Below are 14847 nucleotides of genomic sequence, written 5' to 3' on the forward strand. Positions count from 1 at the left end.
TTTCGTCTTTCTCTGGATGTTTTTTCGACTTCGCTCAGAAACTAATTCAAACATTCCCCGGAGTTTTCTTCCGGAATTTTTCCGATCATTGCACAAAAGCTAAAATTTTGCTTTGATTAACGGCTTTCTCAGCCTTAAAACATTGCAACGACTACGGTGTAATCTGCTCAACATTTCGGCCATGGGTTGTGGCCTTTTTCAAGTGAAAATATTGTTTGTAAGCTATAAAACAATCTGGCAACGCTGGCTGTCAGTGGGGCCCACAATTTGCGTGCCCTAGCTCTTGGCAAGACAAACAAGATAGTGCTGCCACCTAGCTGGTTAAAACGAACAGCAGCAAGCAGCTTTATGTTCAGATAAACAGATCGTGCGTTCTAAATTTACCGCAACTTTCTTTCCTAAGTTGTTCTTATGAAACGTTTGCGTGACATCACAACAACATTAACAAGAGTAACAAGGAAAAAATGTACGTCAAATTCATGTTGCAGCACCTGTTTTTTTTCACTCTTCCTGACAAGATGGCACTCATCGAACTCAAAATTGAGCATTCATAAGGGCCAATACCGCAAACGTAAACAAGGGCTTCTTTCAGAAAGTTCCAGAAAGTTGCGACATCTGTGACATTGGCCCTTACGAAAGCAATTATTGTGTACACTTTTACCAAAAGGAATTTATGACTCTCACTAATATCGAATCAATTAAAATGATTTTCGATTGAGAAATTAAGATGGATCAGGACTAACTCTGTCGACAACTAAAGACGTATTACTCCTTAGCAACAAAATTAAAAAATGACACCGACAATGACCATGCATCAGAACCCTAGTCTTAACCCCTTCAAACTAGGGAACAACGAATAGAAGATTAGATGATCACATCACATCACATAGATGAAGACTAACTAGCTCATTTTTTCCTTGTTTGAAGATCATCCTCGGTGGACGAAGCCGACTCTTGTCACTATCAACAAGGTTTAACAAGTAACAAGGACTAAGATGTGTTCCTTGGATTACTGAAAAATCATGTTCCCTTAGTTTGAAGTAGTCAGGACTAGGAATCGGTGGTAGATCTTATATCCCGTAACGTACCACGAAAAGGTGATCTACCCACGTTACGGGGCAAGTTCTACCATCATAACGGGATTAATGGAATCGACTGCGTTCACGTATCCAGATACTGATCAAAATAGCAGTTGGCTGCCAGAAAGCACTAGTGGAAGCATACAAATCGGAGGATTCATTCGAACATCCAAAGCAGCTTCAAGCGAATCTGATTTGATACGAGGATGGAACGGGAAGGTGAAACGGTGACATGGAGAGTGCAATTAAGCCCAGCAGTACTGCATTAGAGAGCAAGCCAGGGTGCAATTGAGAATGCCGTAATGGAGTGATTCGTGATTAGGGCGTAATTTATTTTGTAAACAAAAACGTCAGTCGCCAATTTCGCGCAATTTGAAGCTTAACCTTCCTAATGCATTAGGAAAAAGTTACACATTGTGCATTAGGGTCAAAAAAGACCCAAATTGCAACTCACTCCCAAAAATCAATTTTTGAACCGATTCTTGATCTAGTGGCCTCAAAAGAAAGCTGAAGGATCCTTAAATGGCATCCTTTCCAGGATTTTTCTAATTTGGCCATTTAGGCTACCTGGCACCGGTTCCGATAGGGCACAACAGGACATTTCCAAAAACTCATGTACTGGTACCGTCTGATGGCTCAAAATTTATGATTTTTCATCCAGAAGTAAATAGACATCATGTCATGGACCAAAAGGTGAATATGGCCACATCCGGATACCCAGAACCGGTTCTGGTAGGGCTCAAAGAGGACTTTTCCTAAACCTCATTTACTGGTATCGTCCGACAGTTCAAAATTTATGATTTTTCATCCAGAAGTAAAAATACATCATGCCATGGACCGAAAGGTGGATCTGGCCACATCTGGATACCCAGAACCGGTTCCGGCAGGGCCCCAAAAAGGACAATTCCAAAACCTCATGTACTGGTACCATCCGACGGTTAAAATTTATGATTTTTCATCCAGAAGTAAATAGACATCATGCCATGGACCGAAAGGTGAATATGGCTACATCCGGATACCCAGAACCGGTTCCGGCACCGCCCCAAAAAGGACAATTCCAAAACCTCATGTACTGGTACCGTCCGACGGCTCAAAATTTATGATTTTTCATCCAGAAGTAAATAGACATCATGTCATGGACCAAAAGGTGGATATGGCCACATCCGGATACCCAGAACCGGTTCCGGTAGGACTCAAAAAGGACATTTCCTAAATCACATGAAACTTTCACAGTAGATTACTCCCATCAAATACTTGGATTGCCCATAAATTTTGCATTTATGTTAACACTCCGAACTCGATGCCTCCGGTAAATGTGTAACGGCAAACTTGGAATGTTTGAAAAATTATAGCTCAGCCATTTATTGCAGCAAGGTGTTGAGGTGCCTTAAAGCTAACCCCGGTCTTTTGATCCGAGATGTGGCCAGAGGGTACAATGCCAACTTTCAAACGGTGCGGAACATCCTTGCCAGGAAAGGATACAAGTCGTACAAAACCAGTTAACATCCAAACCGGTACATGAAGCAGAATTCCAGAAACATACGGCAAACTCGATTTTAAGCAGCTTCCCGGTCAAAAGTTTTACAAGCGATTTGCAGTTGTGGCCTGAAAAAAAGCGTGTATTGCCGCTCATCCGCAAGCATAGGGGCAAAGTCATCTTTTGACCCGATTTGGCCAGCTGCCACTACTCCAAGGTGGTTCTGGAGTGGTATGCTGCCAACATGATCGATTTTGTCCCCAAGATTCCTCCGCAGTGCGCAAAACAGTCAGGTTCATTGATTTATTTTCATATGAATATGAACTGCCATCTGCCTCATCTGCCTCGTGAGAGTCTGAATGATTGAGAGGTAAACGAGTCACTGACAGCCGAGCACTCAGTCAGTAGCTCAGTCAGCACGTTTATTCTGCCGTGATAGTACTCAATACTTGTTTTGAATGACTGAACGGACATTTTCTATGGAAAAATGACTCAATAGTATGCTGTGTGAGCGAAGGCAAGCGGTGTGAGTCGCCTGTTCGTGAGTGACTGACTGTTTTTGTTGGCTCTTTCATTGCCACGTCCTTTACCGTTTGGTACAAACGGTCTGCACAGAGCAATGGATTGAATAGTGCAGTGCTTTCACACTCAGCGTAAGCAGTCAATTATTTTACGCTCTGATCCTCCGAATTGCCCGGAATTTCGACCAATCGACAAATATTGGGCAATTTCAAAGCAGCTACTTCGACGATGCGGCACGGCGGTCAAGAACATCCAGCAAATGCGGGAAAAATGTAAAAAAGTCGCTTATTCCGTGTCCGTTTCCACTGTGCAGGCGCTGATGGGCTCCATCAAGAGGAAGGTTCGAGATTTCGTTCGAACTGGAGAAATGTAACCATCAAATGCTGTAACTTCGATGTTTTAATAAAAGTGCTGTTAAGCAACTATTAATGGACTTTTTAAACTTATTGAATCACGAACTACAGGTCTTTTCGTGCGAACTTATTTACTTTTAGTCAGCCTTTAATGCAAAAATGCTACAGACATCGAAAGCACTCAATTCATAACTGTGGAAGTGCATCTAGAACACTAAGTTAAGAGCACGCAATAAGCTAATGTGCGATCAGCAATAAACTTTAAATGCGAAGAAGAAGAAGAGTACCAAGTCTGACTAGCTTTTATAATTCTTTATGCTTATCGTAATGACGCAGCAAATTACATAGGAAGGAAGCTTTTCTGAATTTTGTATTTATTATTGATTTAAGACACTTGACAGCTGTGAAACTTGCATAGTAGAGTGTTCTCACTAATTACTTGGCTTGCCCATCGTTGTTGCATTTAAATAATGGTTATATTCAAAGAAATGCAATGGGGCGTTTTACACACTTCTACCCCTTAATGCTCGTATATTACAGAAACATTGTTGATATGCTAGGTCCATTTACCATTGTTCTAATCATATTCACGTGATTTTTCATGCCACTTACCTTCGTCATTGTCGAAGACCTCCTCCAGGTTGCCGTAGATGGGCTCGGCATTCAGATTCCCCGTACGCCGCTTCCGGGCATACGTGTGAACGGGAACGATACTCTGCTGAGACTGATGGAACGAAGGGATTCTCGGAGCAGGCAACGGCGGAGGAATGGGCCGCTCTTCCGGAGTTGGAACCAGGAAGGAATCAGCCGAATCAGAGCTAGAGGAGCTACCCTGCTGGCGGCGTACGGCCCGAGAACGGCTGCGGAACAGTTTCTTGAAAGATGATGACGTCGACGAAGCCGAAGAGGTAGATTTGGAAGAGGAAGGCGAAGCATTCGGCGGTGAATGATGCGGCGAGGGAGACATCGACGCTGCCGATGGTTCCGACTCACGGAAGCTGAAGCTGTCGTATTCGGACGTCTCGGTGCCAGGGTCTCGGTTGAAATGATTTTTGAGCAGAGCCCGTGGAAACTTGGTACCGGCGGAGATCGTGTTGTACAGCATTTTGCCGAAACCGACCTTTTTGCTGGACTTGCTGGATTTATCGGAATCCGGACGAGATAGTAGATCTGCTGGGATGTCATCCAGGATCGGACGACCTTTGACGCTTTTGTTGCGGGACAACGTCGCGGTCGCTTTCGGAATGTTCCGGAACGATTTGTCTCCATCTTCGCGATAGATTTGCGAGCAGAGATCACTCGAGGAACGGTAACAGGTCATGCGATCTCCGATCGATAGATTGCTTTCACTGTCGTCACTTCCCCGGCGGTAGTCCGGAAAGGTTGAAATTGACTCGAGAGACTTAGAGTTCTTACTATCACAGCTGGGTCTATATCTAGTATTGCTTCGTTCTACACTTTCAGTAGGGGCAGGAAATCCATAGCTTCGTTGATGATCGGAGAATTCGTCGATCGGGTTCTGTTGGCGGACTTTTTCTTTCAATCGCTGAAAGACGTCCCGACGATCCAATGTCCGGGGCCGATAGGCATCGGCGTTGCCCGATTGGATGGCTACCGTATTGGATCGCTTCAGAGCGGCAGTCTTTCCGCCATTTATTACTGGGCTGCGGAAACTCTCCGACGAGGCGAGATTCATATACATCCGGTACTCCTTGGGTGGTGAGTTCCGATGGTGGTCCCACTGGCGATACCCATTGGAAGCGGGCTTGTGAGTATTCGCAAAGGGTTTGAAGGAGCTTAGAGGTCGTATCGTGTCTAAATTCTCCTCCGAATAGCTGGATTCCTTTAGCTCGTCCCATTCCGGGAACTGTCTTCCACGGATGCGGCGTATAGTGGAAGGTTTGTAGCCGTTGAAGGCCTTCAGTACCGTGCTGCTTCGTTTCATAGCATGTGCATCATCTGCATCCTCGTCGGGAAGTCCTTCGTCCTCTTCCAGTTCTCGGAAAGGAGCAGATTTGCCATCGTCTCCTCGGCCCAGCTCGTGGTGACTCTCGATCAACGAGTTCATACTGGATTGCACCTTATCCCAGTTGGCCTCGTACAGAGCTCCCATGGCGCTGTTCTGCTCGAGCGACAGACTGGCTTCGATCGCCCGACCAGGATGATGTTTGATTCGCATCTTCGTTATCGCTCTCTCTCTCTCTTTCACTCAATTTCTTCACTTTCGTTCTCACACACTAATCACACACGACGACGCACTTCCGTTGAGTAATATCACTGCACTGATTAAGTCTGACTGGCTCCATGGAAGCGTCCCGTTGGAGCCAACATCAGAGTCTTCTATCGCTCATTGTCACGAATGGTTCTTCTAGTTCTTCACCATCACCATGCATGAGAAATGTAGCACCACCGTTCACGCAAGTTGATGTAACACTGACTGAAACTATTTTCACGCTCTGCCTCTGATCTAGACAATGAAATGAGAATGCAAACTTTAGCTCCTGCAGTCTAATAATACACACACGCAAAGCATCATAATCGTTTTGTGGCTGCTTCTTCGCGCCTCCCAATTTTTAATTAATTCCACTATTCAAGCAGCTTGTATTTGGAGCGAGCGAAGGGGAGGCAGCGACCGTTTCGATTAGGTGGTATTTCGGATGAAGTTTCTTCTTTCTAGCGACTGGTATTTGGTTGCAGTGTTTGCGAATTTGATTCAAGCGATGGGGCAGCTAATCCAATGCGAAATCGATCGATTGAAACGGTTTTTTTTTATTTCATGTGTGTAAGTTTGTTGTTGTTGTTGTTGTTGCTTGCTAATTGATTGATCCGTAGCAGTGGAGTGATTTTCGTTCATTAGCCGCTCCAGTGGCCGTCGACGAGTGTGGCGATGGTAGTGATGGTGATGGTGCTGGTGATTGCTTATAATTGATTTTATTGCGAAAAATTGCGGGGCAGTTTTTTTTTTCACTGGTTGTTCTGAAATGTTTTAATTCTGTGTGTAAAAAACGGCGTAAAGTTCACGGAACCAGTCGAACTGATTGGTTCGACTGAATAATTCACTCTCGATGATGGTGAGGGAGCGTTCTGATTTTGTTTTTTTCATAACCATTCAAACATTTACGGTCGATGACTGAGTTTATTGGTATGTTGATGGTCATACAAATGGTTCCTTTCAAACCGGATCGACTTATCTTGATAATCGATATTTAATAATATAATGAAATGGGATCAAAGTTACTATTAATGTGCGTTGGAAAATATTCCTCTTTTAGAAGTCTATTCTAAATGTTTGTCTGTCGCTCCACTCCTCTGACTAAAAAAATACGGTCAGTATAGTAAATCTGAGTAGCTACGTAGTAAATGAGCATTTTTACAAGGTTCAAGGAGGATTTCATCGTTTTAACATTACAAAAACCATATTCTCGTTTTAAGGTGCAAATTTACTTTATTGCGATGTCCAATAATTCAAACCCAGTTTTTTAGACGCATCGTTTTAGATTGCAAAAAGCTCTCGTCATTATATCTTTTGTGCTATTGTATACTAAATGCCGCGAGCTTTTTGCAATTTGAAATTATGCGTCGCAAAAAACTGGGTTTGAGTTTTTCGAAAATGCATCTAAGTAAATTGCACCTTGAAATATTATTATTGCATGGAAATCTTGCTTTCACAGTGTGCAGAAATTCACATTACTAGTATACTGCTATTTCATACGTGCCCGAAATGGTGGATTAATAAACTCTCATGTAGGGTAGCTGACGGCTACGGCACCCAATGATTGTTTTCGGTAGCCAAAATTCAAATTTCCCTGGTCAAACGTATTAGTCTTTCGGCTTCAATATGATTACATTTTTATAACTGAGCAAACGCATTTTACCAGATTTAGAACCGATAATAGAACAGCAGGTTGACACGCAGTTTAAATGGAAAGGTTGCCGAAGAAGAAGAGGATGCTGACAATAGTCACACTCACCTGAGATGTTTGGAGGGTTGTAAAAACGTTTTCAAACAGTTTTGAACAATTTTGTCGATAGGAATGGATAGAGTAGCAAGCATCAAATAATTTTAAGCAAACAAATACGTCAAATGTGTGCGTGGCGCTGAGAAAATGCTGATAGAAGCGTGGAGGCTGCGTGGGCCTACAAATTCGCCTAAATCAGATTATTCTTCACCAAAAGTTACAAAACCAACCTATCTACCAACCGATTTAGGAAAGTAAGAACTCAAAAAACCCTTTGGTGAAAAAAAAACCTGATGTACGGGAATAGATGGCTTCGCCGCTTCTTCACCTATTATCGTCAGGAGTTCTAATTATTTACAAGAAGGTAGGGGAGAACGGTACATAACGCACCCCCGGGGTAGGACGCACTTTTTCATTTTATTTAGAGATTTTCTTGGAATTCTGAATCCAATTCTAGGATTTATCATGCAGGATTTTGATTTCAGATGCTATGCTAGAAGTGCTGCTTAATAAGACAACAAAACAGTTACGTAAAAGCCACGAAAAACACAAACGAAAGTCAGCTGGTTCGTTCTGCTCAGGGGGTGCGTTGTATACCCTTGTTCCCTACATCATGTTCCAAAGCATCGGTTTTGAAAAAAAAAAAAATGGCACTCTACGACTTCATTTTCCCCTGACGATAATAGGGTGTAGACGTACCGAGGCGAGGCCGGCATTTCTTCTACATGAAAGTTGATCAATATGGCACTTTGCCACTTGTTTCGTTGCCAATTTCTCGCAAATGACTAATCAATCACTTCCACCAACATCGCCATCGGATAGAGAAAACATTGCTTTTAGATTAAAGTTAATTCGTAGTGATTGATTTTTCATATGTTTATAATCAAGGAATGTCTGTACTAGTATTAGGATGATAATATATACTTTTAACAAAATATATGTTGTCTGATTATATTTTCTGCAGACAGAACTTCATATGAGCTTGAAATAAGGAAGTTATTCACTTCAAAATTTACGCTAATCGCGATCCATTAAGTACGTCACGCTCTAAGAGGGAGGTGGAATTTCGAAATACATCAGTAAAGAAAACAAAGAAACCGTCTTTGGCCAAGATGATTGGATGACCAAAGATTTCGAAATCAACTTATGCCTCCACCATATTAAAATCATTTTGTTGGTTTTTCAAAATCTTTGTTTTTCAATCTGCATTTCCTTGGATATAACTTTATTTTGGTCAATAGAACAATAAACAAATATTTAAAATACGAAAATCTTTAAAAAAAATCTTGGCTAAGCTTGATGACCGATCTTAAGAATAATTTTGATTTTACTTAAATATAAAATAATTAGTGAAATCGACGTTTTCCAAAGGCGGACTTATTTTTTCCGGTGTTATCACGAACATTTCACATAAGATTTAATATGGCATCTAAAACTAGACCACTTTATGAGAACTATTTAAATAGTTTTGGTGATTCAATAGGATTTTTATACGATCAGTTTTTATTTGAGTTATTTTGATAAGATCGAATGGTAATAATGAATTCTTTTCTATCTTGATTGATGCTTTTCTAGTGGATTTGGCAAGTGTCTAGGGAAAACGGCTCAATAGAGGGTTTTATTGTAGCTTGAATACGGTTTTCAAATGGTTCTCAATGCGTTCGTTATATAACCTTCTTGCAGTAAATCATTCTTGAAGAGCACTGAGAATACATCTTTCAGAACCTTTTCCAGGGTGGGCCAACTAGACAGATTCCAGTCTTAATGAGGTTTTGGTGGATGCATCAATGGCCTTGACCAGGGTTTTCTGAATGTTGTTTTATTGTGGCATTGTAGTATTTAATAGAACTTAAAATGTTACGTGGGTGGCCATCTAGGAAGTTGTTATCTTTGGCGCTACTTCATCCAGGAACATTAGGGTGCCAATGATGTTTTTTAAACGGACCATGTAAAAAATGTTCATTGCCTCGAAATAAGCCCCTAATGCAAAATTTGGGCTTTATGATGTAGTTTAATATACATCAAAAAATCAGTAATTTCATACTGATCCAATTATTTTCTAAATTTCTTTCCTCCACCACTCACAATTTGTAACGATTGTTTAACGTAAGTCTTCTGACGAATCAATGTCGTTTCTATCTGAGCAGCTTGAAGCTCGACTATAAAATGTATAACCGTGACGGATATTATATCTTTGGAACAACATTCAAGCACTATCTTTCAGAAGTTCAAACTCATCCATTATAGAACTTAATTAAATAAAAAAAAATCTTCCATTTGAGCAACATCACAATACTAAAACTTGACTGAGAAGCTAATCTTCATAGGTAACTAGGTTTTTATGCATATTAAGATCTTGCATACTCAATAATGGAACTCTAGGCAGGCAAGGCATTGATTGTCTACGTATCTTTTTATCATAACCGTGCAACTCCTTGCAATCAAAAATTCATCCATCTAATTCACTGATTCACTGAGATTATCAAGCTGTTAATTACTCAATAAGAAACTAGAACTATAAGTCTTCAAAAAAATATCATCCTTTTTTCTTAATCTTTTACCATTCTTGCACTAACTAAAAGGCGGTTTTGGACCCAACTAGATTCAAAGACGCACCAATCTACTTGGAGGATAAATTTTGTTAGACTCAATTAGGTATTTGGAAATTTGCATGAACACTCAAACGAGCGAACAATTTCAAGCACTCCTTTGCTATCGGCGTACTGAAACAAATATTTTTCGGTGTGATCGACCTGGACGTCGATCTACCAATCGGTTAAACTGGAGGAACCTACAAACATTGCAGTCGCATGTTCCTACCTGCCATGTAGTAGAATCACGAACCTGGACAACCAAATCAGCAACACCTCCAGCAAACTCCTCGAACCTAGGATGTTCGTCGGAGATCTCCACGAGCATCATCCCACCTGGGGCTGCTCCTGTCCAGATCCCATAGGAAGCACCTTAATGGACATCTTCGGGCAGTCCATCTCCACGGCCAGTCGCTCCATAGCGGGGTAGATTACCTGGTGCACCAACTCAGACCTCTACGGCAGTGACCATTACCCGGTTCAGGTTCAGCTCTCCGCGGCTACGGCCTCAGAAGTCACACGAAGGCCACGGTGGTGTGATGAAGCTGATTGAGAAGGCTTCCGGGAATCCTACAACTTCCTGGACCAGGATCACAACCCAGACAACAACTCGGACTTCTCAAATGTTATATTCGACGCAGCTACCGCCACGATACCAAAAACCAGCAGTGTCCCCGTGCAGTGAAAGGCTCTCCGTTGGTGGAATGCCCTTCGCAAGCTGCGACGAACTCCCAAGGCGATTCAGGCAGGGAAAAGCCTTCACTCGTTACCGGGCGCTACACAACAAATGTAGGCAAGAAATACGCATGGCCAAGCAAGAAACTTGGTCTATCTTCTTGGAAAGCTTTAACGCCACGCAATCTTAAGCTGATCTCTGAAAATGAGTCAACGCGCTCAGCAGAAAGCAGCTTTCAACACCGCTCCACATCCAAACGGATGGAATCACCATCTCCGAACCGGCAGACGTCGCCAACGAATTAGGCAATTATTTCGCCGAAATCTCAGCCATCGCTGGATATGACGGTGAGTTCCTGAGTTTAACCAAGCCATCAATCGCCAGCTTCAACATTCCGCCCGGTACGGATAGCCTTAGAATCAATGACTTGGTATCCTGGAACGAACTACAACATTATCTGAGCAATAGCAGCGGCAAATTGGCGGGTCCCGGTGAAATTGGTTATCCTCTAGTCAAAAACCTCCCAACAGAAGGTATGCAACGTATTGGCCTTTTCAATCAACTCTGGGTCACAGACACATACCCAACGCTGTGAAAGGAAAGCTTGGTGGTTCCCATCCCAAAGGTCAGCGAAATTGTCAAAGACGTGACCAAATTCCAGCCCATAGCACTTATTGCGTGCATGACCAAAGTGCTCGAACGAATGATCAACCGCAGACTCAAGTTCTTCTTGGAGTCAAATGGCCTGCAGGATCACCGCCAACACGTCTTCAGACAAAGTTTCGGCACGTCCACATACTTCGCCACACCAGGGGGGGGGGGGGGCGCCCTTAAGGAGGCATACAACCAGGACCATCTCGTGGAAATCGTCTCGCTGGACATCTCCAGCGCTTTCTGACAGATCGATCGTTCCTAGTTTCGGTGGAAGACACCCAATCCAGGAGCTTTCGCGAGCAGACAGGTTTTTGCGGTCACCCTATTCCTGATTGCGATGAACGGTGTCTTCAACCGCTTACCCGGAAACATACGCATCTTCGTCTACGCCGACGACGATGTACTGATAGTAGCTACGGGACCACCCGTAGTTCGAACCAAGGGTCGGATGCCACGTCTGTTCGTCTCTTCACCAGGTCAGCGGTACTGCGATCACGGTTCACGGTCAGACAGTACCGACCAAGAAAACCGTCCGTGTGCAGGGAAGGACGAATGTCGCAGCAGATGTAACCTCATCAGGATCATCTCTCGTCCCCACCGCTCCAACAACCGTGATATCCGCTTTAGGGTAGCTTGTGCCGTCATTGACAGTAGGCTCTTTTACGGAACTGAACTCACCTGCATCGCCTACGAGAAGCTTGTAGAAGTTCTAGCCACGGTCTACAGCCTACTACCTATATAAGAACAGTATCTGGTCTGCTGCTCTCCACCCCAGTTGATGCTGCGTTTGTGGAGGCTGGAATTCTTCCTTTCCGGCATCGTCTTCACGCAGCCATTGACACTAAAGCCGCTGCCTTCTCTGCCAAAACATTTGGAAACGTAAGGATCCCTCTCCTCGACGAGGAAAACAAAGTCCTTCGTACGGCCACCGACGTCAACATCCCCCCCGTGGCCAAAGTCCATTGAAATGGAGAGAAATGTTGTCTATTCTCAAGAACAAAAACAGACAGCCGGACAAAGGACCGTTTCAGGGCAGAAAACAGCTCAACAGTATTACGTAGATCGGTAGCTGAGCTAATCAGAGCAAAATACGGTAACTATACACATCGTTACCCGGACGGAACGCAATCCAGGGAAGGTGTTTTCATCGATATATCTGGAGAGGGCATCACTATCAACAACAGCCTTCCGCCATAATGCTCGGTTTTCTCCGCCGAAAACACTGCGGTTGTCCATGCCACCACGACACAGGCTGACAAACCGATACAGATGTTAACGAATTCGTATAGCGTAGTTCAGGCCCTCAAAGCACCGGTGCATCAGGGAACGAAGCCACTGATCACCTGGCTGGATGCGGATCATCGAAGCCCAGGTTCGCAAAAGAAGTACCACTGCAGGACGTCCAGCGCTGGATTAAGCAGACCATCCGAGTGGCTTTGGAGAACAAACAGAAAGCTGTTCATACGGAAAATCAAAGGCACAACCAGGGCATGGATCGAGCTCAGGAACCTGCAAGAGCTGCTAGTTTTATCAAGACTCCGGACCGGGCATTCAAAAATGTATAAATGTATTGAATACATTCTGTGCAGCTGCCCGGAGTTCCAGAACCTGAGGGACTCCTTCACACTAAGATTATTTTACCGAAATCTGTGAAATTTTACCGAAATCTTAACAGCTGAACCACAGACAAACAGACGTAACTCTTTATTGTGTATCTTCGTTCGCGCATTTAACGGTTGATTTGAATATTATCAGTTTCGCGAACTACTCGCCGCAGCGCTAGCATCGGATCACTTTGACGTTTCTATACATTCTATAGAACTTTCATGCAATATTGTTTGCGAGTTAGGGAGCAAGCTTGTTTTCCGCGAGAAGCCTGAGAGATGTCGTTACTGAGGTCCTATGTTCTGAGATACTATGTTTTCAAGAAAAACTTTTTCAAAGAGTTACGTCTGTTTGTCTGTGGCTGAACGTTCGGTAAACAGTTTGGTGATTTTCAACAGATTTCCTGTAATTTTTCACAGATATTCGGTGAAAAATTACAGGAGATCTGTGAAAAATCACTGAACTGTTTACCGAACTTTCAGCTGTTAAGATTTCGGTAAAATTTCACTGATTTCGGTGGAATAATCTTAGTGAGCACGGCCTATTTTTTTTTTTTTTCTTGGTTTGTTCTTTCCGTCGATCTTGTTTTCCGTGCTGAGCACCAATGCTACCGACGTGCCAGGAAGGCAGCTCCCACACCTGGACCCTACCTATCGACCCATCAACTCATGAACCGGGGACCAACGGCTTTACTTCCCATCCGAAGGAAGGCGTGATCAGAGATGTTATGCCTCAGAACATCCCGGCGGCGCCGACTAGGATTGAACCCAGGCCTGCTGGGGTGAGAGGTAATCACGCTTACCACTACACCACCGGCGCCGTTAAGTGAGTACGGCCTGACATTGAGCATCTGGGACCTGCTCGGGGACGACACCCCAGCATCTGCAGTTCTTTTAGATTTTTATTTAAAGGAGGCCAACTTGTTCTTCCATAGTTGGTTGGAAATGCTATCTAACATGAAGCTCTAGCGTGATAATTTATTTGCTAGAGAAAGGTCTGAATAGGGCAGGTTTATAGTTCCGCTAAAGTACGGCAGTATGGAAAATGAATAGAAGTTGAAAATGCGCGAAGGGCCAAAAATGCGACAGTACTAGTCGCACACTTCTTTTCCTAACTTATACAATGTATGAAGATATTTGAAGTATTTCTTCCTCCTTAATAAAGTTAAAAAAATAGGTATAGCATTTACTCATGAACACACTAACCCACTATGTGTCTTGGAGGTTACATTTTGTCACAACCAACAACGTCTAGCGTCTTCTCAAAAATTGACATTGATTTTTACCAACCCTCCGGATTACATTTTAACTCAGGGATGTGTTAAAAACCAGTGGATGTTGATTTTTTATTGATCAAAAAAAAATGCCCTTTTATTTTAGTAATTTTTGCTCAACTCAGCATTAACAAGTGCAACTCCATTCAAAACAGTATTAGCAAATCCAGAAATCAATTGATATTCTTTTTATTGGAACAAAATATCATGCTTGATATTGATTTTACAAGCTCCTTTGATATTGCGAGACTATTCACAACGTGCAAAAATCAAGCTAAGAGTTGAGTCGACACAAAAATGATTCCATTGCACATCGTTTTCTTAGAAAGAGAAAGCATAGTTTGCTATCTCTTTTTAATCTTCACCGATGGCAGGCGCGAAGGGACTGCTGCAAGCCGTTATGGAAGTTTCGGTTGCATTCGGGCGTAAAGCAAAAATCATTAAACGCAATCTCACCACAGTTTGGTGAGATTTGCAGTTGGTGAGTTTTTTAGCTTGATATTTCGAGCTGCGATATCACAGCTTGCTAAATCAACCGCAGTTGTTTGCTTGTTGATTTTTGTCTACGTGAGCGTTGGTGAGATTTGATTTTTTGATATTTTCCCAACACTGATTCAAAATTTGAAATTCATAACCATTCTCAAACTACACCGGGTAG

General features: G+C 43.0%; 1 protein-coding gene across 5 annotated transcripts in view; it reads right to left on the reverse strand.

Annotated features, from left to right (window-relative positions):
- for (cGMP-dependent protein kinase for) overlaps positions 1-14847 on the reverse strand; it is a 690301-nt gene that overhangs the window by 343864 nt on the left and 331590 nt on the right. For 2 of the 5 annotated variants that reach the window (XM_065234639.1, XM_065234630.1), the window contains exon 1: positions 4044-5685. The exons of the other annotated variants lie outside the window; for them this stretch is intronic. In XM_065234639.1, the coding sequence (XP_065090711.1) occupies positions 4044-5610 (1567 nt within the window). In that variant the 5' untranslated portion in view covers positions 5611-5685. Of the gene's footprint in view, positions 1-4043; positions 5686-14847 lie in introns of those variants that run through there. 5 annotated transcript variants of the gene reach the window in all.

This window comes from Ochlerotatus camptorhynchus, unplaced genomic scaffold (assembly GCF_037179485.1).
Source record: "Ochlerotatus camptorhynchus isolate MF236.1 unplaced genomic scaffold, CSIRO-AGI_Acam_v1.1 ptg000038l, whole genome shotgun sequence".
NCBI classification, from domain to species: Eukaryota; Metazoa; Arthropoda; class Insecta; order Diptera; family Culicidae; genus Ochlerotatus; species Ochlerotatus camptorhynchus.